Source organism: Myotis yumanensis, unplaced genomic scaffold, assembly GCF_028538775.1.
Source record: "Myotis yumanensis isolate MYYU_CA2020_CCGP unplaced genomic scaffold, mMyoYum1.0.hap1 SCAF_10, whole genome shotgun sequence".
Taxonomy (NCBI): domain Eukaryota; kingdom Metazoa; phylum Chordata; class Mammalia; order Chiroptera; family Vespertilionidae; genus Myotis; species Myotis yumanensis.
In genome coordinates, this window is record NW_027223761.1 from 39,612,277 (window position 1) to 39,634,850 (window position 22,574).

Here is a 22,574-nt window from a genome sequence, read left to right on the forward strand (position 1 = left end):
GGGGAGGAGATTTGGCTCGATTACTTCTCACTTTCAGTCCCCAGGCCCAAGTCCACCAAAGACCCTAGCCCCCAGGCTCCAGCCATATGCCATTGAACCTCCAGACCTCAGAGATCTCAAGCCAGCCCTCTCTTTCCCTTCCCTTCACCTGGGACATGTGTCTCCTCATCTATGCGTAGGTGGAGGTCAAGCAGGCAACGCAAGAGGCGAGCCAGGCTGGTGATTTCAGCCACACCTGGGCAAACAGCCTTCTGCCCGTGTGCCTGCAGCACGGAGCTGGCACCCTGGCGGGTAAGGAATTGGAACGTTGCAGGCACCAGCACTTCAGCCAGGTGGTTGAGTTCGGTGGCCGTGTGGGGTTGCAGGCAGTACTCCTGAGGCAGGGTTGTCATCAGGGCTCTAAGCATCCCCTCCCACGTCTGCTCCCCACCACACCAGACTAGGGCACAGCGGCCCACCACTGCAGGGGGCATTCCTGTGGCATCTCCCACCTCCATCAGGAGAAAAGTATCCGGGGATCGTTCTATCTGCTGACCACAGGGGAGGATAAGCTGCGGGGGGTCACGCAGGAGGCAAGTGACAGCGTCCAGCCAAGCAGCACTGGAGACCCCATCACATATGATCCAGTGCTGGGTCCCCACCGACCCCTGGGCCTTGCTCTTTGGGTCTACAGCCTTGCACTGACTGGTTGCACGAAGCAGCCTGGGGAGGATGCCTTGGTGCCAGCAGGGGCCCTCTTGCCATCCCAGGAACTCCTCGGGGCTGAGGACGCTGGGATACAGGTGTGTAATTTCCACAGGCAGACGGCCCTGTGTTGAGGTGTTCTCCATGGCCGCCAGCCGATTCTGGATCGTAAATAGGCTGTGCCAACAAGTGGTCTTGCCGCTGCCTGCAGGGCCTAGGAGCAAAATGCCCGAGGTGTGGCCCAGGGCCTGGCTCAGCTGCTCCAAGGAACCCAAAATATCAGTGCTGGGATGCAGGCCCGCCTGCTGCAATTCCTCCACCAGCAGTGGCTTCCTCAGCCGGTGGGCCACAGGCTCCGCCAGCACTTGCCTGGCCCTGGGGAAGATCCCACAGAGCAGCTCTCGGAGGTGGTGAAGGCGGGTCCCGTCGAGGATGCTAAACAGAGGTGAGCGTAGCAGGGCACGCAGTAGGGCCCTCTCCTGGGCGGCAGCAAGGCCGAGGGACAGCTGGGATGTGGGGTCCTCCTTGGCCACATTTAGAGCCTGTATCGTGTCTGCGAGGACCCACTTGAACAGTGGCAAGCGGCAGGGCAGGGGCCCAGACATCAGCTCACGCTCTAGGGAGAAGAATTTGGATAGGCGGGTAGCCAGGAGGGAGGCCTCCCGCATCCCTGCGCCCAGCAGAGTCAGCTCTGCCAGTTGCTGCAGGTTGGGCAGTGTCAGTGCCACAGGACGCAGCAGCAGGCGCAGGTTGGCAGGCACAGCAGGGCTCAGGGAACGCAGCGTCAGGAGACAGCCATAGCCAAGGCGCATGTCCACGTGGTGTCTCTCAAAGAAACCCCTGCCGAGGAGCTGGGGGTGGGTTGGGTCAATGGTACTGGTGCTTCGGGAAACCTGCCGGTACAGCGGGGCATAGAGGCTGTGCAGCTCAGCCAGGCGCTGGCCCAAGGCAGAGAGCAAGCCGAGTGGCAGGTGCTGAGCAGCCTCCAGCAGCAGCCAGGCGCCACCCTGCAGGGCGCCGTTCAGGTAGTTGCTCAGACTTGGGGCCGCTATCTGAGGCAAGCAGGGCATTATCACCAGCTGGCGCCCCAGGGCCTGTGCCAGGCTCTTCACCATGGCTGCCTTGCCCATGCCATCAGGGCCCAGTAGGGTCCCACAGGCCACCTCCTCCAGGGCCAATAATAGTGCCAGGGCTGGCCACTCAGGCAGCAAGCTGGGCAGAGACCCCAGCCTGGGACCCAGGTACTCATAATTGTACAGGAAGGACCGGCCCAGCACATCTATCCAGCATGCAGCTGGTGACAGAGAGGTGTCCGTAGATGCAATGGTCTTGAGACTCTGTAAGGGGCTTTGGGAGATGATGTGAGATGAACCCAGGTGGTACTTGAGTTGGCGGGCCCAGTGGAAGTCTGTCAGATCACTGACCTTGTGCTCCTTCAGCAGCTGTGCTATATCCCGGTGAGTCACGGCCATGGCCACTAGGGCACTGAGCAGGCTGGTCTCACGGACAGAGGGCAGGGGATGCCCAACCTGGCAGGCCTTCTGGGTCCGTACGAAATGCACCAGTACCTCCAGCTTGCACACATGTTTGCGCACCATGGTCAGGGTCTGCCCCTCAAGCAGAGCCTCCTCCATCTCGGCCCGCCATACCACCTCCTCTGCCACCAGCACACACTGCCATGGGAAGGCCTTGACTAAATCCAGCCAGTTGTGGGCATACAGTTGCGAAGACAACTGGCTTTGCTGGGGCAGTTCCTTGTCTAGGGATGGAGTCAGAGCCACACTGCGCTGCAGACGGGCAGCCACACAGCCCTGCAGCCTATGCACCAGTGCCACACGCAGAACCTTCTCCAGGGAGGTCAGCCACCTGGGGAGATCTGAATGCAGAAGGAGGGGCGGCTGCAGCTTCACCTTCTCACCACCGGCGCCGAGCACCGCAAAGCCCTCCACCTGAGTCTGTAGGCTTGGCTTCAACTCCGGGGCATCCGTGTGCTCACCAGTCAGGCTGGCCTGGAAGCTCACAGCCAGCACGTGAGGAAAACAGCGTCGTACCCATATCTGGGCCTCATCGGGCTCCAGTCGGGCGACCAGCAGGTCCACCAGCTCACTGTCACTGAGGAAGAAAAGGCGGGGGAAATGAACACAGAACTCATAGAGCACGCTCTTCAGAGCCGTAATGATGCCCTCCAGCTCCACCGAGCCTGCTTGCAGCATCTGTTGCAGCTTCTGGCCTTGGAAGGAAGTGTTCCGCTGAGCACCGGGCACTACGAGTGACAGAACCAGCGGGTCAGCCACAGAGTTCTGCATCAGGGTCCGGTACTGATCATCTACGGCCTTGAAACGGGAGTTCTGTGGTGAGGGAAAGGGGAAAAGTGAGGGCGGATGTGAAGAAGCACCTCCCCGCACCTCTGCACCCCACTGCTCAGCAGCCTGTGTCCACCCTGCCTCACCCCCCTTCCCTACCAGATCAGAACTGGGAAACTGGATCTTCATCTCATGCAGAATTTTATTCAGAAAAATCCACTTCTGCTGGAAAGTCACCCACACCGCCAGTATGTCACCTGTGTGAGCAGCCAGAGCAACACTAGGGGAATACTAGGGTTCTGGCAATGGGGTCCAGCCTGTTCCTGACTTCTCAGGTTGTCCCACCCCAAAATATCCTACTCAGCAGGACCCAAGGACCTCGCCTGGAGGAGAGAAAACTTTCACTGTGAATAAAGACAGTAGCCCTGAAGGAGGTCCTCACTCTGCCTTTCAGATCTTCCCCGCCCAGTCCCCACCTCTTGCCCATCCCCTCTGGGCCATCCCACTTCAGGTCCCACACATAAGCCCAGCTAGAGGCCTGCACTCACTCAGGTCATGCAAAATGGTCATCCACTCCAAAGCTCTTTTGTGTAAGTCTCCCGACTTCTGGATGGCCAGGATCTTGAACAACACCTGAAGACTCTCCTGGATGGAATCCTGCAGGCTGCTGTAATCTAAGGAAGGGTGGGCTCAGCTAGTTGAGCTGAGCTGGCAGTCAGATGAGGCAAGGGCAGGAGTGGCTAAGGCCCCAATTCATGGACACAGATCTCCAGCTTTCTCTAGAACAGTGGTCGGCAAACTGCGGCTCGCGAGCCACATGCGGCTCTTTGGCCCCTTGAGTATGGCTCTTCCACAAAATACCGACTTCTGCGCATGGGCCACGAAGTTTCAATCGCACTGTATGTGCGCCCGCATGTGGTATTTTGTGGAAGAGCCACACTCAAGGGGCCAAAGAGTCGCATGTGGCTCGCGAGCCGCAGTTTGCCGCCTGCTGCTCTAGAATACCCAACCACTTCTTTTCTGCCACTAGTTGAACTGTAGGCTCACCAAGAGCCACAGGGTGTTGGAAAACCTGCTTGTGTGAGTTATAATTTTGATTACAGAATTTAATATTATGTTAACCACTGAGATATATGGGTGGGCAAAAGAGCTATTGGTTCTATGGAAACTATGGAAGGCTTCAGTAAAGGTGAGTTGATAAAAACATTAAATTAGGTATAGGCCAGCCAATTTTCAAAAATTGGAAAATTATAATAAAAATCTAGAAAAGTTCTGGTCTCAGGTAACTTCACAAATGTCTTTATGGCATTGCTCAACTTTACAGAAACTGAAATTGGAAATAGTAGACAATGCATGCGTGCAAGAAAGGAAGTGAGAGACTTCTGCCAGTTCCCTAACTAATACCACCTTGAGTGCCTGTGCCCATGCTGTTCCCTCTTCCTGGCATGCCTTTCTCCCCTTGCAATTTGAGAAAACGCCTCCTCCTTCAAAAGTCAACAAAAGGCCTCCCCGCAGGGGAAGGGAAGTTTCTCTGACTCCCTGGTCCTTTGAAGCTGCTTTCTGAGATTCGACTGCCCTCAGTTAGGTGCTCCACCATGCACGTCTCTCTTCTCTCTCTCTCTCTCTCTCTCTCTCTCTCTCTCTCTCTCTCTCTCTCTTACTGGACTCCTGTCTGGCAATCTCAGGGTCTCCTGTGTTTGGCTCAGCAGAGGCAGGTGGGTTTGATGAGGAAGCGAAAAAGGAATGAGTGAGCAGGGCAAGAGGTCAGACAGCAGGGCACATGCTGGAGGCGTTGACATGACCATGAGGCGTTTCTTAATTCACTCAGGAAGGGGAGGACCTTTGCTGACGAGGCCAGGCGTTGCCTGGGAGTGAGGGGCCGGGAGCACCATGAAAAACATCGTCTCAGAACAGAATGATGTCGCAGGCTGTCCAGCACGGATGGGGACCTGGGCTAGAGAAGCCAGATCTGGCCGGGCTCGGTGGATGTGGTGGCTGAATATGACGGCCAGTGGGGGACTTTCACTGGGCCACAAGGGCTGGGTCTCACCTGAAAGGATGAAGGTGCCACTATCCTGGGCCATTACGTCCCTGTGGAGCATTTGCTTCTTGGAGCGCCCCAAGGTGGAGGGCTTGCAGGGCACGTGCAGGATGAAGTTGAGCAGGCGCAGCTTGCGCGCTTCCCAGACCTGCCGCAGCTGCTGAAGGGCCTCTTGGGCATGATTGTGCTCATTTTCATTCCGCCAGATCTGCAAGAGCTGGGGCTCAGGAACCAGGACTGGGCAAGGGCTCAGGGAATAGCACTGGAACAAGGGCCAGGCTCAGGGGAGTGCAGGTCTCAGAGACCATCAGGCTTTGGAGACTGGCCATCAGCAGCACACTCTGACCTAGGCTGCTGCCTTGAAACCCACTATGTTGCAAGGCTCCAGCTGGTTCTCATGCTCTTTTGGGGCAGAGTAAGTGTTGGAGGACATCTGCCATCCTGTGTGCCCACAACTTTGGGGCTGCCACCTACTTCCTTCCCCTGGTGGAGAGGGGAGTGCATACTCTCAGTCTCAGAGAGTCTGAACCACCCATCAGATCCCCATATGCTCTAGGCAAGCCAGCAATCTCAAACCCACCCCACCCACCCACAAGCCAATATCTATTACCCCCCTGTCTCAAGGGGCTGCTGGACCTTAATTGGCTCTATTAGAGCTGAGCAAACAGAACCTGGGACCACCTCCCTCCCTCCAGAGGGCCCCACCTGATTGATTTGATCTGCAAAGTCCAGCAGTGGACAAGTGAGCAGCTGGCCCAGTGTTAGAAGTTCTACGTTGAGACTGCCCAGCCCTAAGGCTAGAGGTAGAAGGGACAACAAGTCAGAGCAACACCGGTATCTGGCAGGTCTGGGACCCAGAGCCCAGCCCAGCCCAGCTCCCAGATGGCAGATCTGAGTGCAACATAGAGCCAAGAACCCCGAACCCAAAGTCCTGCGCACAGTGCAGAGCCCAGAGCTCAGACTCCAGCCTGAGCCAGCCCAGGTTAGCAGGGAGGACCCACATGGTGCTTTGGGGGTGGCAGGGAGCAACCCAGGGAAGGAAGATGTTCCCAACAAGAGTGACTGAGCTGTTGCATTGTTCTAACCCCTGTGTCCTTCCCTCCCCTCCCCCTCCTCTCTCTGACTCTACTTATAAACACACCTCGAAGGAGGACTTGGAAGTTGAGGCCATGCAGCTGGAGGCTGCTCAGCTTGGTGAGCAAGGGCAGGTAGATGTGGAACTCCTCCAGAATGTGGATGCAGTACTGCAGGACTGGGTTGTGCAGGCCCATGGTGGCATTCAACCGGGCCACCTCTGTCAGCCAGCCCTCTATCTTCTCCTGGGCCATAGGCAGGCTGAACTGTAGGGAGAAGGGCTCAGTGTCAGCTGGAGTCCCTCCCCCACCTCACCCCCCTGCAGGCTCTCCATTCCCAGGCAGGAGTCCCAAGGAAGGGTGTCAGCACCTTGGCAAAAGCCATGCACTTCCAATCACTGATGTTTTCAGAGATGACTCGGTACAGGTGCCAGATGCTCTGCTGATGCAGGATAGGATGGATCCCACAGATTGGCAAGGGCACGGGACTCTCATCCCCTGTGGGACAGGGCTGGCTGAGGCCTGGGTTATGTGTGGGGGCGAGGGCGTGGTGGGGGATGGTCAGTCAAGAGCCCATGATGACAGAAGGCAGGGTCCCAAAAGTGCCGGGGAGGGGGGGGTCCAAAATTGTTTAGTAGAACAATGGAGGTGGAGACAATCCAAGGGACAGTTGTCCCAAGGACAGGCTATCTGAGACAACCCAATGGCAGTACAAGAGAAGGGCTCCTCTTCCATTAGTCTCCTTCTCACTCACCCGACTCAGGCCACAGCAGGCTCCTTACTGTGGCTCAGGTCCCCAGGGGCTCCCTCCTGCCGGGGGTCCTTGACTGACCGATTATTCTGGAGCACTGTTCCCTCAGAGAACCAGGGGCTCCTGCACTCACCAAATTCAAGCCCTTGCTCAAAACTCTCCTTTTTAATGAGGCCTAAGCAGCCCACCTCTTTAAGAACATTCCCCACAGCCTTTCTTATTACTAGTGTGGATAATACATTCTGGGTTTTCCAGTCGTTTCATTTGAACTTTGGTGCTCAAATTGTCCCAGATTTGGCCAGTTGGTGTCCCTTCTGTGTCCTTGTGACATGCTCTCATCACTTTTTAAAAGAAGTTCACATTTCCTTACTTTCTGGTTGAAAAGATATTCCAGGCTCATCTTATACCTGCCCTGCCACGGCCCTGGGATCATCCATTCCCTGAGGAGCCCTGGTTCCTAGCCACAGCAATGATATTAGAAACCAAGACGGGGCACAGGGTGGTACCTTGCTATTATGGACATATGCTTATATCCTTGTTCATGTGCACATAAACATGCACACACATGCAACATGTGAATGTGTGTTTTAAAATGCAATGGAAATTACAGAGTAGATACTATAGAAAGTGGAAGTTTATAAAACAAACACAATATTTCCCCAGAACTAAAAAAAAAAAGAGGTGATGATAAAGAAGATAAAAAGTGGAGGAGTGACCCAGAAAATCCAATACACGAATAAGAATTCTGGAAGGAGGCCAGAGCAAACATAAGAACCATTTTAAGTAATTGATAAACATATCATCTACAAAGGGGAAAATAAGATTGATATTTGTCCACAATGCTACATGTCGAAGACAGTGATGTAATACCTAAACTTGAGGAAAACCTCAGAATTCAATATTTAGCCAAGCTGTGATATAAGGACATTAGAAAGGGCATTTTCAGCATAGGAACTTAGAAACATTAACCCCTCTAATTTTCTTCCTAGAAAAACAAACAAACAACCTCAAACATGACAGCCATCCAAGGAAAGAACAAAAATAATGAAAAGGTGTGGTATTTTTAAAAATGGTAATTCATAAACAAAACCAGGAATCCTTAGATGTCCAAATAGTTGCTAACATGGTTATAAAACAAAGCAAAGGTCAAAAGTAAAGAGTAAAAGATGCCTAATGGAAAATAAAGGTAGTTTTAATCATCTAGATCTAAGATGATTTTAACAAAACCTGGAAGTCTGGTGAGGAGACAGGGAAGAAAGAAGTGAAAGCCATGCTGTGGGGTTTCCTGGGCCATGCACTACAGGGCCTGCATCCACTGCTGTGCTTTTCCACAAACATCTCCAAAACTAGCAGGAAAGGTCAAGGTCCGAGGTCAAGGTCAGAGTAGAGGATGAGGGTCTCCTAATACTTAGCTAAAGAAAAAGCCCCTTGCTTGAGGATGGTCCCAGTGTCCAACATCTCACACTTGGCCAACAGCCCTGAACTTGGGAGGCCCACAGAGAGGGGTGGTCATAGTGAGGTTGGCCAAGAAGCAACTGAGAAGCAATGTGTCTTTGAACGGACAGAAGTGACTGATAGAAGTGACGGCACCTGAGGAAAAAAGGAACCTGAGCCCACACTGTTCTTTACAGGCAGAAGGGAAGGAGCGGCACCGCTGCATGGAAGACGGAAGACCAGGAGCTCTGTGCTGTGGGCCAGTGAGGCCCCAGCAGCTAACTCTACACCACACTGGCTGGAAGCATGAAGACCGTGTTCACCGGGGCCTGCTGCCCGGTGCAGGGCTGGGTTGAACAGGGCTACACAAAGGCTGGTACTACTATCAGGACGCCTTCGCCTTCTCCTGCACGGGTTTAGCCCTCTGACCCCATCACATCCTAAGGGAACATTCCCCTGTCTGTCTTCCCTCCCAGACTGTGAGTCCCGTCTCCCCATCCTAAGCACCGCACTATATCCAATGTATGAAGATTCTGTCCTGCAATTTTCACATATAAAAGAGACCAGTGAAGGTGTGAGATCCCCGGAACTTGCTTAGGGGCACACAGGACATAGGACCTTGAGTCCAAACCCTTCTCTCAGCTGGAGGGTTGCTCACAGAGTGGGGATGGAGGGGGCGGGGACCCTCGGTACCAGTGAAGGTGGTGTAGGCGTGGTGCAGTTCGCTGAGGTAGCTGGTGGTATCCTGAAACTGTTGCCCCAGGGCGATGAGCTGGTTCTCCATGCTCTTCTGCTCCTGTGCAGGGTCCAGGTAGGGGCTGGACAGGGCCTTCCCGATCAGGCCGTCCAGCTCGGCCAGCGCCGCCGCCATCAGCTGCTGCAGCTTGGGCACGATGACATGTCGCTTGCTGAGCAGGAACTCGGAGGCCTGGCTTCTCTCAAACTGAAATGCCTCCCACAGATCCAGGAGCTGGGGGGCAGGCAGAGGGCAGTCAGGTCCACGTGCTTGTGAGGGAGGAGGGCCGGGAGGGAGGGGTGGCTCCCGGGGTTGCCTTCTCACCGAGATGTCCAGCGCCTCGGTGTCCGCACTGAAGAGACTGAAGTGTTTGCGGATGAGCTCGTGGAGGGCCCGTATGTATTCCGTCCGTTCCTCCAGCTCGCTGTACTGCTCATGGGCCTTGTTCAACTGCAGGGGCCCGCAGCATGAGACCGGCACCCCCCGCCCCCACATCCCGGCAGCACCCCGAGGGGCACGCCCACCTGCTGGAGGCTGCAGACTCCAGCTGCCTCCCTGTAACCCACTGGGAGCAGGGGCAGTCTGAGGTCACGCCCCATCTCATCCAGGCCTCTCTGCAGACAGCACTGCTCCGCCCCCTCCACATCATTACCCTGCGACAGGACAACTGATCCCTATCTGACTGGACAGGAGCAGACCTTTGTCTCTGAAAGCAGGACAGTGTCTCTCTCTTCTCTTGGGGTCCTCCCCCTGCCCTGGGGAAACTGAGCCAGGAGAGCAGGGCGAGAGGTAGCAAGGGCAGGTCACCCATGTGAGCGCAGTCTAAGAGCCTCGGCCCTGCTGGGAGCTCAGCTGAGTCCTGCTGAGCGTTTGAGCAGGATGGGCCCCCGGGTAGGCTGGGATGGAAAGAGGGGGAGGGCCCACCTTCTGGGAGCACCGGGCAATGGTGTGAATGTCGGAGTTGATGATTTGGAAGGCTTCGATGAAATCTGTGAGCTCCTTCATCAGTTGCTGGCTGCGGCTCCAGCTCTCGCCCTGGACGTGCTTAAGAATTTCCTTCCTGATGCTCCCCAACTTGGATTCTGAGCACAGAGGAGGGTGAGGTGTTAAGGGGTGCACAACAAAAGGGGTGCTGAGGGAGTGCTGTGGGCCCAGAGTGGGAGTGGGAAGGGGACACCAGACCATGAATTCATTCCCTCGATCACTGAACGCTTATTGGAGCCCGGCCCAATGTCCAATCAGCTGCTAAGCCCCGGGGCCTGAGCTGGGCCTGGGTACACAAGAGTGAGTGAGTGAGACAGAAAGTGTTTCCAGCCAAGGAAGCTTACAATATGGTGGCAGAGACAGATACATAAACAGATCATCTGTGATAAGTGCCCACGAGTCCTCAACCTGGCAGAGTGAGAAGCGGCGAGGCCCAGGGAGGCTGGGGAAAGCCTCAGAGAGGGGGACATTGGAGCTGAATGTGTTGAGCAGTTCATGCTCCGAGGGGCAAAGGCACAGCACACAGATGAAACATGTGCAAAGGCAGGGGGATGACATGGTTATGAAGAGCAGAATGCCCTACTGCAGACGAAGGCCTTCTGCCTGGGGAGTCTTACTGCTTCTGCTCTGATAGAAGAGACAGCGAGAGGAGTGGGTCAGCGGCCTTTTCCTTTTAAGGGTGTAAGGAAAGAGGATACGGGGCTAGAAGACAAGCATGGGGGCTGCCTTTGGCCATAGGAACAAGCCTATTGTGTCGAGGGCAGGAATAATATCAAGATGGGACCTCATCAAACCTAAGATGCTACCAATTGTAGGAGGCACCATTCTTTCATAGACCACAAAAAAAAAAAAGAAAAAAGTGATGCCATCTAAATTCTGACATGCCATCCATCTTAATATACCTCTTAAGTTCAGAAATATTAAAATAATGCACAGAAGAGCATAGAAATGTGATATAAACGATACCACAAAATACAGTGCCACTACATGCCCGATACAATGCCAACTACTTTGCCTGTATGAACCCATTTGATCCTCACAAAAACCGCTCTGAGGTATATATTATTATTGTCCCTATCTTACAGAGAAGCAAACTGAGGCTCAGAGTGGTTCAGTAACTGTATCGATATCACACAGCGGCAGAGCAAGGACTCAAACTCAGACAGCCTGGCTCCACTCTGTTACACTTTTTGTTTTGTTTTGAGGGTGAAAAGTGAATCAGCTTATCCCCTATGAGCATCTCTTCCACTGCAAAGGCGGGCAGTGAGTTCCAGGGACACGTAATTGAGACATACTGGGGATGGCCCTTTTGGGGTCTTGGAGGACGTAACCAAGAGGACTGGGCACCAAGAGCTGAGAAAACCAAGAGAAAGGGAACCTATTGAGGGGCACACAAGGTAGAAGAGAACAGGAACTTACCCTTTTCAAACTATCCCTCTGGCCTATGACAGGAGCTAGGCCATTGCCATGGTGCTGCTTTTGGACCTGCAGCATCAGGCAGTGAAGGCAGAGAGGAGCTCAACAGTGACACGGTGTGGCACAAAGGAGCAATGGACTGATAAAGTGCCACGTTTAGGCTGAAGTTAGAAATGGACGGGAGGAGTTGGGGGGGCGGGTAATAGATTTGAGAAGTATTTAGGAAACAGACGCACGGAAATGATTTGGTGACAGGTTGGATGTGGTGGAGTTAGGGAAAGGAAAGAGTAAAGGATGAAGTTAAGCCCTAACCAGTTTGGCTCAATGGAGAGAGTGTGGGCCTGTGGACTGAAGGGTCCCAGGTTCGATTCCGGTCAAGGGCATGTGCCTTGGTTGCGGGCACATTCCCAGTGTGGGGTGTGCAGGAGGCAGCTGACGTTTCTAGCTCTCTATCCCTCTCCCTTCCTCTCTGTGAAAAAATCAATGAAATATATATTTTTTAAAAGGATGAAGTTAAAGTTTTGATAAGAACAACTCACCATAGTGGGTAATTATATCATTCGCTGTTCAAGGGAGCCCAGTGAGAAGAGCAACAGAGTAGCAGGATAAAAAGGTAAACTCAGCAAGAAGGATTGCAGCAGACAGAAGAGAATAAGGTGACATGAAAAAATTAAGCACCCACTGCATGCCATACTCAATGCTGGGAATATCACACATGATACCTCATTCAATCTTCCCTGCCATGACCCTGGGAGTGACTTCCATTATTTTGCCCATGTTATAAATAACACTGAAGCTCGGTGACTTAAGGTCACACACATCAGTGGAAAACAGAGCCAGGGTCCTGAACCCCATGCTTTCTCTCTCCATCTGCTCTTTTTGAAGAAGCCAGTTGATTCTGGACTAAGAATCAAGAAGCCAGCAAACTAGAAAGGACACAGGCTTTCCAAGTACCAGTGGAGCAAAGGCTGCCCTGAACAGGGTCAGAACAAAAGCAGGCCAATCACGGGCCCTCTCTCTTCCTTCCTTGCCAGCTTGAACCCCCTGTACATTTAGGACAGGGCGAGGGGAGGAGGGGAGCACTTTAGGCAAGTGCTTCATCGGTCGAAGAGCAAAGGCAGGGAGGGCTGGGCAGGCAAGGACTTTCAGGCAAACTCTTTCAGGCCCCAGCTCCACGGCCTCCCACCTTCACAGAGAAAGCATAGGCCCGATAGTCTCTCGTCCCTGCAGGTAACGGACACTGAGATTTTTCTCAGTTGCATTCGGTTGAACTCCACACCATAAGAACAGGAAGCATCAGGTGGCAGGAACATGGTTCCCAAGGAGAATGGGGAAGAGGCTGTCCTCTTCAGGGGTCACACCTGCAGTTGCACAGGGAAGGGGCTGGGACCTGGGGCTCTGGGAAGCTCTGCAGCTCCAATGAGGGGCCTGCAGCTCAGGTCCCCGGTGTACATTCCAGACACCAGCAAAGCCGAGTGGATGAGGGAAGGAGGCGGGAGGAAAAGGAGGGAGGGGAAGCGGCACTCACCCAGGTCGGCCTGTACATCACGGCAGCTCAGCAGCAGCAACTTGCCTTTTGTGATCAACTCGATAGGCATCTGGGAGACGCCGGCCTGCCAACCGTCCAGGTGGCTCACCAGCGTCTGGTAGTTGCTGATAGGACAACCTCTCATAGACTCCAGCTTCTGCGGCCCCCAGGCTTGCAGAAACTTATACATGTCTGTCATCCAGTGATGGTCCCGGCAGAATTCCTGCACCTCCCACAGCATGTCCTAGGGGCAGACAAGGTGCTTAGGGCAGAGGCGGGTGGCTGTGACGCAGCTTGGCAGGCGCCCTCCCACTCCTCACGTCTCCGTTCTCACCACCAGCAGGGCCTGTTGTATAGCCAGCGCCTGCTGGATTCGCGGGTTGTTATTCAGGTCCTCTTGCAGCTGCTTGTAATTGGGGGGCAAGCACTGGCTCCGCAGCCGGTATCCACGGACCTCCAGCGCTTGGGTGATGGTGTGAGACTTCCAGGGCCACACCAGTCCTACATTCGGGCCACAGAAGATCTGCACAACATCACCCTGGGACCTGGGCATCAGGATTTCCGTGTTCGAGCCTTCTTCTTCACCTTTTTCTAGTGGGACACATGCCATAATTGTCCATGAGTGTCCTCCAGGGCCCCCACACGACCTCCCTCTCTAAAATGTGTCCACACACACACACACACCCCCCCACACACACACACACCCTGCTCATGAGTGAGTTTACACGTACATCTTATTACAAACACAGTGCGCCAGACCCATGGAGGAATTCACTGGCTAGGGTTCGCGTGGAGAGAAGAGGGTTTACTCTAGCTAGTGTAAGCAGGAAGGACATTATAGAACACTAAGTGGGTTGCGAATACACAGAAGAGCTGAAAAACACTCTAGTAGCAAGGGGGTCTGGGAAGAGCAGTTTGTAGGAGGAGGTGGGAAAGGACGTTGAGCGTGCCAGTACTCAGTATCCTCCTCAAGGACCCGTAAACCTGGCCTCCCTTGTAGCTTCTTAGGAACTGGTTAATTGACAAAGTCTGTATTCGCATTAAACCTTTAGCCCTGCCCTGACCAGTTTGGCTCAGTGGCTAGAGCATCGGCCTGTGGACTGAAGAGTCCCGGGGTTTGATTCCGGTCAAGGGCATGTACCTTGGTTGCGGGCACATCCCCAGTGGGGGGTGTGCAGGAGGCAGCTGATCGATGTTTTTCTCTCATCGATGTTTCTAACTCTCTATCCCTCTCCCTTCCTCTCTGTAAGAAATCAATAAAATATATTTTAAAAAGAAAAAAACTTTAGCCCTAGCGGTTGCTCAGTGGTTAGAACACCGGCCCACTGACTGAAAGGTCTAGGCTAGGGTTTGATTCTGGTCAAGGGCACGCCTCAGTTGCAGGCTCAGTCTCGGCCCCGAGCAGAAGCAACCAATCGATGTGTCTCTTTCACATAGATATTTCTCTCTCTCTGTTTCTCCCCCTGCCTTGTACTCTCTCTAAAAATCAGTGGGAAAAAATGTCCTCAGGTAAGGATTAACAACAACAAAAACACTTTATTAACCGTTTGAGTCCCAAGCAGCGCGATCGTGCTGCTGAGATTTTATGTTGGGAAAACATACGATTCGTTTGAGTCCCAGGGGGTATTGAAAAAACACTGTCGAAGAATCCCAAACAGCGCAACCGCGCTTTCTCTAAATGAGTACGAAAAGACCCAAACAGCGTGATAGCGCTTGTTTTATTTTATGTCGAGAAATACCAAGCAGCGCAATCGCGCTGCTTGGGACTCAATCAGTCAAAAAGGGGGGGAAAGCAACAAAATGTTTAGAAATTAGATCCTTACTAACAACACCTAACATTATAGTGCCTGCCCGCCCCCCCCCCCCCCACACACACACCCAGTGCTCATTCCTCTTATCTGTACTCATTTTCTAAGTGAGCCCATCCAGTGTAGTGGTTTTAAACACCATCTATTTGCTTCCAAATTTATCTCTAGCTCAGATCTCTCCCTGAATGCCATTCCCATTGAAACGACTGCCTACTCTACCTCTCCACTTGGATGTCTAATATGTACCTCAAGTAGGACCAAAAATGAGCTCTGATTTCTCCCTCCCCAAAACTGCTCTTCCTGCAGTCTTCCAACCTCAGCAAACGGGAGCTCCATTCTTCCAGTCGCTCCAGTCAGAAATTTTAGTCTTTGGCTCCTCTCTCTCTCAACACACACCCAGCGATCGCAAAATCCTGTTGGCTCTACATTAAACATATATCCAGAATCCAACCCATTCTCACCATCTCTGCCACTGCCTGCCCCTCTGCCCAGCCCAAGTCACCATCAAATCTCACTGTCTTGTTGGCAATGCTCTTCTCCCTCGCCTCCCCACTTCGGCTCTTGGCTCTCTCCCTTGCCTCCCCCTTTCCCCTGATTTTGCTTGCGGATGGGATGATTAGAACTGCAGCTCACCTTGCCGTTATGTGGCAGTAAGCCTGAGGATGAAACGACGGTTTTGTGATTGCAGCCTCTCTTACCACACATACCCCTCTAAGCAGATGTGCCCTTACCTAAAGCTAAACCCAGGAAGGAGTTGGGGGAAGGATATAAAGAGCCTGGTACTTGATGGCGTTTTTGAGCCACTGGACCTAGCCTGGAAGCACCTACCTTGTGACTTCTTGTTTTCATTGTTAGACCACTCTTATGGGGAGGGAAGTGCTCAGGTTAGAAACGCTCCACGCACACCCAAAGCCTGACTCTCTGGCAATGCCCTTAGCACCCTGCATGTGCCCTCCCTGCTTCTTCCCCTCCTCCTACCCTCTGCCTAAGTCTCCTTAAATACCTTCGGAATTCAGGGAATCCTCAGAGGTCTTCAGGTCTGTAGACTTCATTACCTGCATGTCACCGTATGGTGAAGGGGCAGAAATGGAAAACAATGAGGGTTCGGACTAGGCTGAAAGCTTCTGAGGATAAAATTTAGAAATTCCTACAGCCAGCCCCCTGCCCAACCAGAATACCTTCAGAGCAGAAACCTTGACACGCTGTAGGCCCCCAGTTAGAATCTGGATTATGTCTTCAATACAGGGCTCATGAGACAGCTGGCCATGCCTGTCAAAGACCAGCTGGGCTGAGAGAAAGGGATTCTGCCTCGGGGCCTATAAAGAAGGGTCAGGAGAGGTCATGGGGTTAGATGTCAGTATCCGCTCCCCGCCAGCTGGCCCTCGACTGCCTGCCCACCTCCACACATGCCGCCGCCACCTCACTTTCAGGATGTTGGCCACAAAAGAGGTTATCTTCTCCTCTATGATGGACACGAGGCTCTGGCAAATCATGTAGTGCACCAGGCGGGCCAGTTGTCCCAGCTGCAGCAGCCAGGTCTCTACTCGCTTCAGCTTCTGCTCCAGCTGCTGGCACTGCACCTTCCGTAGGTATATGGAGCTTTGGTCTGTTCCGACCCTCTGGCAGTTCTTCACTCGCTCCTGCAGGCCCTGTTGCATTTGATATGTATCCTCCTGAACCTGCCGGCACAGAGAGTGGAAAACTCACTGGAGGAAGAGGGATGGCCCAGCCGGGGTGGCTCACTGGCTGAAACAGGAGGTCAGGGTTCGATTCCCAGGTCAGGGCACATGCCCAGGTTGCTGTCTCGATCCCCCGTGGGGAGGCGTGCAGGAGGCAGCCAATCAATGATTCTGTCTCATCATTGATGTTTCTATCTGTCTCTCCCTCTCTCCCTTCCTCTCTGAAATGAATTAAATTTTTTTTAAAAGACAAGATTGAGGGATGGAGAACAAACTGGCAACCCACTGGCCTGTGCAAAATGCTCAGGTCTTGGAGCCAGAAACCTAGAACCTAGGTTTACACACAGAGGGCTGCTTTTTAGTAGAGATAGCCCCAGACACCTTTAAGTGACCAGGGAAGATGTGAAATTGAGAATAGATATTGAGAGGCCACAATGTATTATTTTGATAGGTCAGGCCTGTCTACTAAAAGCCCCGAGGGGGGGAATTCAAGTAGAAAAATGTGTGCATGTGTAAACAGAGAGGTCCACACGGCACAGATTAGACAAAAAAAGAGAAAGGCCACAATAACTCCAGGATATGGACTCTAATCACTGGGCTGGGTGGTGTGGCCTGTTGACCAGCAGAATACTGCCTTATGTGATAGCAGAAGCTGCCTTTGTGTACTGACTCAGACTTTCTGTGGGAGGCGGGGGATGTGAGATAAAAGTCTGGGAGCTTCTCTGTGGGCTCTTCTCACATCTGGGAGGGGCCTCATCCCACAAAGGCTGCTGACAGGTACCACCTCTCAGGGCCTGTCCTGTTGAGGAACAGAGGGGAGATACCAGGAAGATATTCTTGGCCAAATGGACACTTTGTCCTTGTTGCTCTCTTGTCCTTTTTGATGCTCCATAGAGCTTGTAATTAAAACTAACTGGTGACTATGAACTGTTTTCTGCTAACCCTGAGCTCAAATCCAAGTTTTCTGAGACCCAGACAGAGGCAGTTGAGACTTAAGCCAGGCGTATCATGCACACGTGCCCTCAGACTTGGCGAGATGGCCTCTTCTGTGCTCCAGCAATACTCTCAGTACCGCTCGCCCAGTGTTGCTCAGTGGTTGAGCATCGATTCATGAACCAGGAGGTCAGGGTTCCATTCCTGGTCAGAGCTACTGGACTTGATCCCCAGTAGGGGGTGTACAGGAGGCAGCTGATCAATAATTCTCTCTCATCATTTATGTTTCTCTCCTTCCCTCTCCCTTCTTCTCCTTGAAATCAATAAAAGATATATATTTTTTAAAATGCTCTTAGAGTATTATGCTAAGATAAATATCACATGATCTCACTTATATGTGGGATATAATGATCAACATAAACTGATGAACAAAAATGGATCCAGAGACAAGGTGCCAGTGAGCAGATTGTCAAATTTTGGGAAGAAGGCAGGGGATGGGGGCAGTTAGAGCTCAACCAAAGGACTTGTATGCATATTAGCATGACCAATGGGCACAGACACTGGGGCGGTGGGGGCTTGCCCTTGGGGGTGGGAGTGACATGGGAGGGGTTAATCGGGGGAAAAAAGGAGACATATAATACTTTCAATAAACAAGCAAAATTGAACATGAAGAAAAAAGTGCTCTCAGTACCGAGTGCTTCCCACTTCATGGCCCCGAGTCCAGTGCGTCTTCATTATCTAGTTACTTGTGTGACTCGCCACGACAGGCTAAAATCTTTGAGGAGGAGGCCTCCGGCACACATTTTACTTCTCTACTGCTTAACCCAGTGCCGGTCACTGGCAGTTCCACAGTAAATATTTGTAAAAGAAATCTGTCACCTTGCATTAAAGAGCTCGCTGAGTGCCAGTTCAGATAAAACCAGACAAACAGTAATTATTACAACAGAATATAATCAGAATACAATTTAAAACCTCACCACTAGGGACAGTATCTTCCAAGTTCTAAGGACATTTTTTAAACCTGGAATTCTGAATCTACTAGTAGCCACAGTATTACTGATGTTTAAGAATGAATAAAGACATTTTTAGATATATAAAAAATCCAAAAATTTACCAATTACAGATTTTCTCTTAAAGAAACAACCACACCCAATAGCAATAGTATATTTCTGACAGAGAAATATGAATACAAGAGCATGAAATGGTCTATGAGTAGATTGAATGAGCACAGAAATTTGTGAAACATATTGTTAATTCTAAATGGGTAGGCTGTAAAGCAAGAATGTTCATAAGAAATCAATTTAAATTCCTCCAAGATATATTAATATGAGCACATTAGAAAGAGTAGAGGGTGAAGGGAGAAAGAGGAGAGGAAGGAAATTAGGAGAGTGCTAAGGTTCTTATATTGCTTGGGAGAAAGATATGGATACAAATTCACACTTGACATTCATTCATTCAACAAATAGTCACTGAGCACCTACTATACAGCATAACCTATAATAAGCACTAGGGCCCGAGGACTGAAGGGTTCTGGGTTCAATTCTGGTCAAGGGCACATACCTTGGTTACGGGCTCAATCCCTGCCAGGGTGTGTGTGGGAGGCAACCGATTGATGTGTTTCTCTCACATCAATGTTTATCTCTCTTTCTGTCTCTCTCTCCCTTACATGCTCTCTAAAAATCAATGGAGAAAATATCCTTGGGTAAAATTATATATATATATATATATAAACTACTGACGATAAGAAAGTTATAACTAGTTTCATAACATTAAAACAAAGGTGGAAATAGGAACTGGAGGTAGGGAAAGGCCATGGAGCACCTCACCCCCACCTTTTGCCCCATTCAGTTCAGTGCAATGCCAGGTCCAGCTATTGCTGTCTGGAGGCTAAAGACCATTTCCCAGTATGAATGTACCAAGGGCCTCCTTCACAGCATTTCTCATTTTCACAAAACCTAGGTGGGCCCTCTCTCTCAGAACTGGACTATCTACAGATGGTGATTAGCCAGAGAACTTTGTAAGTCATCCAGCCCCACCTGACAGACAAAAAACGATGATGATAGGTCATGGGGAAGAGGCAAGTACACAGCAGGGCCTCCCAGGCCCCTGGCTGGGAGCATGCACTGCAGATGCAAAGTAAGCAAAGTTAGGAAGGATGCCATCATTGGGTGCTTCTACAAGCCACAGCACCTGACAAAGTTGCAAGATTGGTTCAAAGATAAGCCTAGCAGTATGAAAGATCAGGATTCCAACTCTCAAATTCCCTAGTGCCCCTGGCACAAACAACTGAAAAATAGATGTTGTTATGTTCCTTGTCCTCCCTGCTCAAGGCCAGGACCAACCCTTAGGGAAAGGCTGAGTCCAAGTCTCTGCCCACCTGTTACTGATCCAGCCAGCCCGGGGCAGAGGCTGCTGTTGCTGGACAGAACAATGGTTGAGCCAACTGCAGAGCCCAGGCCACCCAGGGGATCCCAGGAGAAGCTCAAGCCAAGAGGGAGCTGGAACTCTGGCAGCTCAGCTTGGAGAAAGGGGTCACCATACACTGGAGCCTCTTACCATGTCCAGGATGGACTTGCAGAGTTGCAGACAGCGAGAAAGCAGCTCCAGGGCCTTGTGGTTCTCCTGGGTTAGAGCCCGCTGCAGGTCCAGCAGCTCGTAGCACCGGTCCGGCTCCTGGGGGAGCCAGGACACAGAGTGCAGCTCCTGCAGAAGCCTGGAATCAAGGGCCACACTGGTCAGAGCCGCTTCTCAGCCCTCTCTCCTTGGACACATTTGACCTCTTGCTAGCTCAGCTCACCTCAGAATGAGCAAAGGTTTCGAAAGGTTATAATATCCCCAGTGACCGACAGCCACAGCTCCCTCTTGAGAATTCTTTGGAAGAATTCAAGCCCAGGAAGTTGCTGGCTGGGGAATTCTTCGGGAGAGGCCTGGGGTATGTGCAAATGTTTACCCTGAGTGACCTTTCTGCCAGGAGAAAGGGTCAAATACAGCCCAAGGTCCGACTTAGAAAGAGAGACTACAGAGGCTTCCTCCTTGGACTAGGGGAAGCAGAGGGCCCTACTAATCTAAATGGATGGGGGAGTTTAAAGATCAAAGGTGATGGCCCTGCCACTTCCCTATAGGCCAGTGATGGCAAACCTATGACACTCGAACTCATTTTTTTGGTTGATTTTTCTTTGTTAAATGGCATTTAAATATATAAAATAAATATCAAAAATATAAGTCTTTGTTTTACTATGGTTGCAAATATCAAAAAATTTCTATATGTGATACGGCACCAGAGTTAAGTTAGGGCTTTTCAAAATGCTGACACGCCGAGTTCAAAAGGTTTGCCATCACTGCTATAGGCTAACTATCCCTGAGGAATCCCACTTCTGTTACCCATTCTCCACCACCCACCCTGAAAATACCACATCTCTAAACACCCTTAAAAAGAGGAAAGGGGGGAGAGAGAGAGAGAGAGAGAGAGAGAGAGAGAGAGAGAGATGAAAGACCTCCAATGAGCAGAGGATGATCCTAATGGGTGTCATTTATTCGGTAGCTATTATGGGGCACTGAACATGGTACTTTATATTCACAATCTCATTTAATTCTCACTACAGCTGTGTAGCAGAAATCTTTATCTCTATTCAGGTCAAGCCCCTTGCTAGTGTCCAGGATTGAAATTCAGATCAGTCCAGCCTCCCAGCCCTTCTGCTTTTGATTAACACCATGATGATTAGGCTAGGCTGGAGGATGCCCAGAGTATAGGTTACAAACTGGCAGCCCACGGGCCACATTCTGACTGAAATGGTGTCTTAATAAAAATTTGAGCTAACGAGGTAAAATTAAGAAATTTTACAACAAAATATGCATTTCCAGGCAATCCTGAAAAATAAGGTGGCTGACATGCTGGGCCTCTGCTCCAATGGCAACAGTCCATGAGATCTGAGCATGACTGTTCTCTTCCAATGCCATCTCCAGACCACAGTCCCCACACTTTGTCATGTCTTGCATCTAACTCACTGCATTCCTTTCATAGCTCCTGCTTGGGGCCCATAGGCATTTACAATTGCAACTCCTGTCACAGAAGGTAATTGGAGTGGCTGAGGAGAGCAGAGAAAGCAAGAGAGTACTGAAAATAGAGACAACTAAGCTTTTCCAAAGAAAGAACCCAAGTAATACTGTGGAGTCAACCACCTGAGCTAGATCCCCAGATGTGATACTTAATCATTGTGTGATCTGGGGTAACCTGGTGTAGGAATGCATAAGTACACAGTGATATGTTCAGAATATATTATTCAGAGGTAAAAAAAAAAATGGGTTACTTAACAATATGTAAAGTCTGATCACACTTGTATGTGTGATAGAAAAAAGATGGAAGAATATGCAACAAAATGTTCCTAGTGGTTACTGATGGGTGGAGGGATTAAAACTGATTTCCCCTTGTGCTTCTTTGTATTTTCCAAATTTTCTACAAGGACCATGTTATTTCTTTTTCTAAAAATGATTTTTAAAATCCACCGAAGTTGAGTTTTGAAGACCTCACCTGCTGATATGGAGCAGCGCCACTCCAAAGTGGGGCACGGCAAAGAGCAGATGCCGCCCCAGGAAATCCCGGCACCGGTGCAGCCTCTGAAACTTCACGGTCTTCCTCCAGCTACAGAGCAGAGGGAGTGGCGACATGCAGCCTGCCCTCTGCAGCACTTCCCCCCAACCCCACAGCCATCGTCACCTACCAGGCCCAGGCCTTGCGTAAGAGGCAGTACTTGAAGAACGGAATGAGCTGGAGGTGTTGCCAGAGGACGAAGTGGCGGTGCCAGGTACCCAGCGTCATTGTCTCGGTGGCCTCCTTAGGATGTACATGCAGGACCCCAAAGGGCGAGAAGATGTAGTGCTCAGGATTCACCTTGTTTGGCGGCACCACCACCAGGCTGTAGGGCCTTTAAAAGGGGGCTCTGATCAGTGGGAGCCTGGGAACGTGTGCAGGCTTCAGGAAGGGACAAAAGAAGGCAGGGGAGATTTTTTTTTTTTAAGGAGGCAGGAAAGAAGGCTGTAGAAGAGGGGTAAAAGAGAAGAATGATCTTCAAAATAGAAAGATGGATCAACTATGATTAAGAAGAAATAGAAGCCAAGGATAGATGGAAAGAGAAAAAAAAAGCACCTAGCCAATTCCAAGTTCATATCTCCAGACCTGGATACCTAACATCCCATCAAATCTAAGA

The 22,574-nt window shown here is 51.3% G+C and overlaps 1 protein-coding gene across 1 annotated transcript in view; it reads right to left on the reverse strand.

The window, feature by feature from the left end:
* Positions 1-22,574, reverse strand: part of DNHD1 (dynein heavy chain domain 1) — a 51,395-nt gene that overhangs the window by 20,311 nt on the left and 8,510 nt on the right. Inside the window, exons 4-20 of the mRNA XM_070427001.1 lie at positions 22,089-22,292; positions 21,899-22,009; positions 19,927-20,083; positions 16,183-16,437; positions 15,937-16,074; positions 15,762-15,813; positions 13,285-13,541; positions 12,951-13,194; positions 9,947-10,104; positions 8,980-9,472; positions 6,472-6,599; positions 6,170-6,368; positions 5,734-5,825; positions 5,038-5,236; positions 3,536-3,661; positions 3,147-3,244; positions 149-3,032 (exon numbers count right to left, since the gene is read on the reverse strand). Of these exons, the coding sequence (XP_070283102.1) occupies positions 149-3,032; positions 3,147-3,244; positions 3,536-3,661; positions 5,038-5,236; positions 5,734-5,825; positions 6,170-6,368; positions 6,472-6,599; positions 8,980-9,472; positions 9,947-10,104; positions 12,951-13,194; positions 13,285-13,541; positions 15,762-15,813; positions 15,937-16,074; positions 16,183-16,437; positions 19,927-20,083; positions 21,899-22,009; positions 22,089-22,292 (5,795 nt within the window). The remainder of the gene's footprint in view (positions 1-148; positions 3,033-3,146; positions 3,245-3,535; positions 3,662-5,037; positions 5,237-5,733; positions 5,826-6,169; positions 6,369-6,471; positions 6,600-8,979; positions 9,473-9,946; positions 10,105-12,950; positions 13,195-13,284; positions 13,542-15,761; positions 15,814-15,936; positions 16,075-16,182; positions 16,438-19,926; positions 20,084-21,898; positions 22,010-22,088; positions 22,293-22,574) is intronic.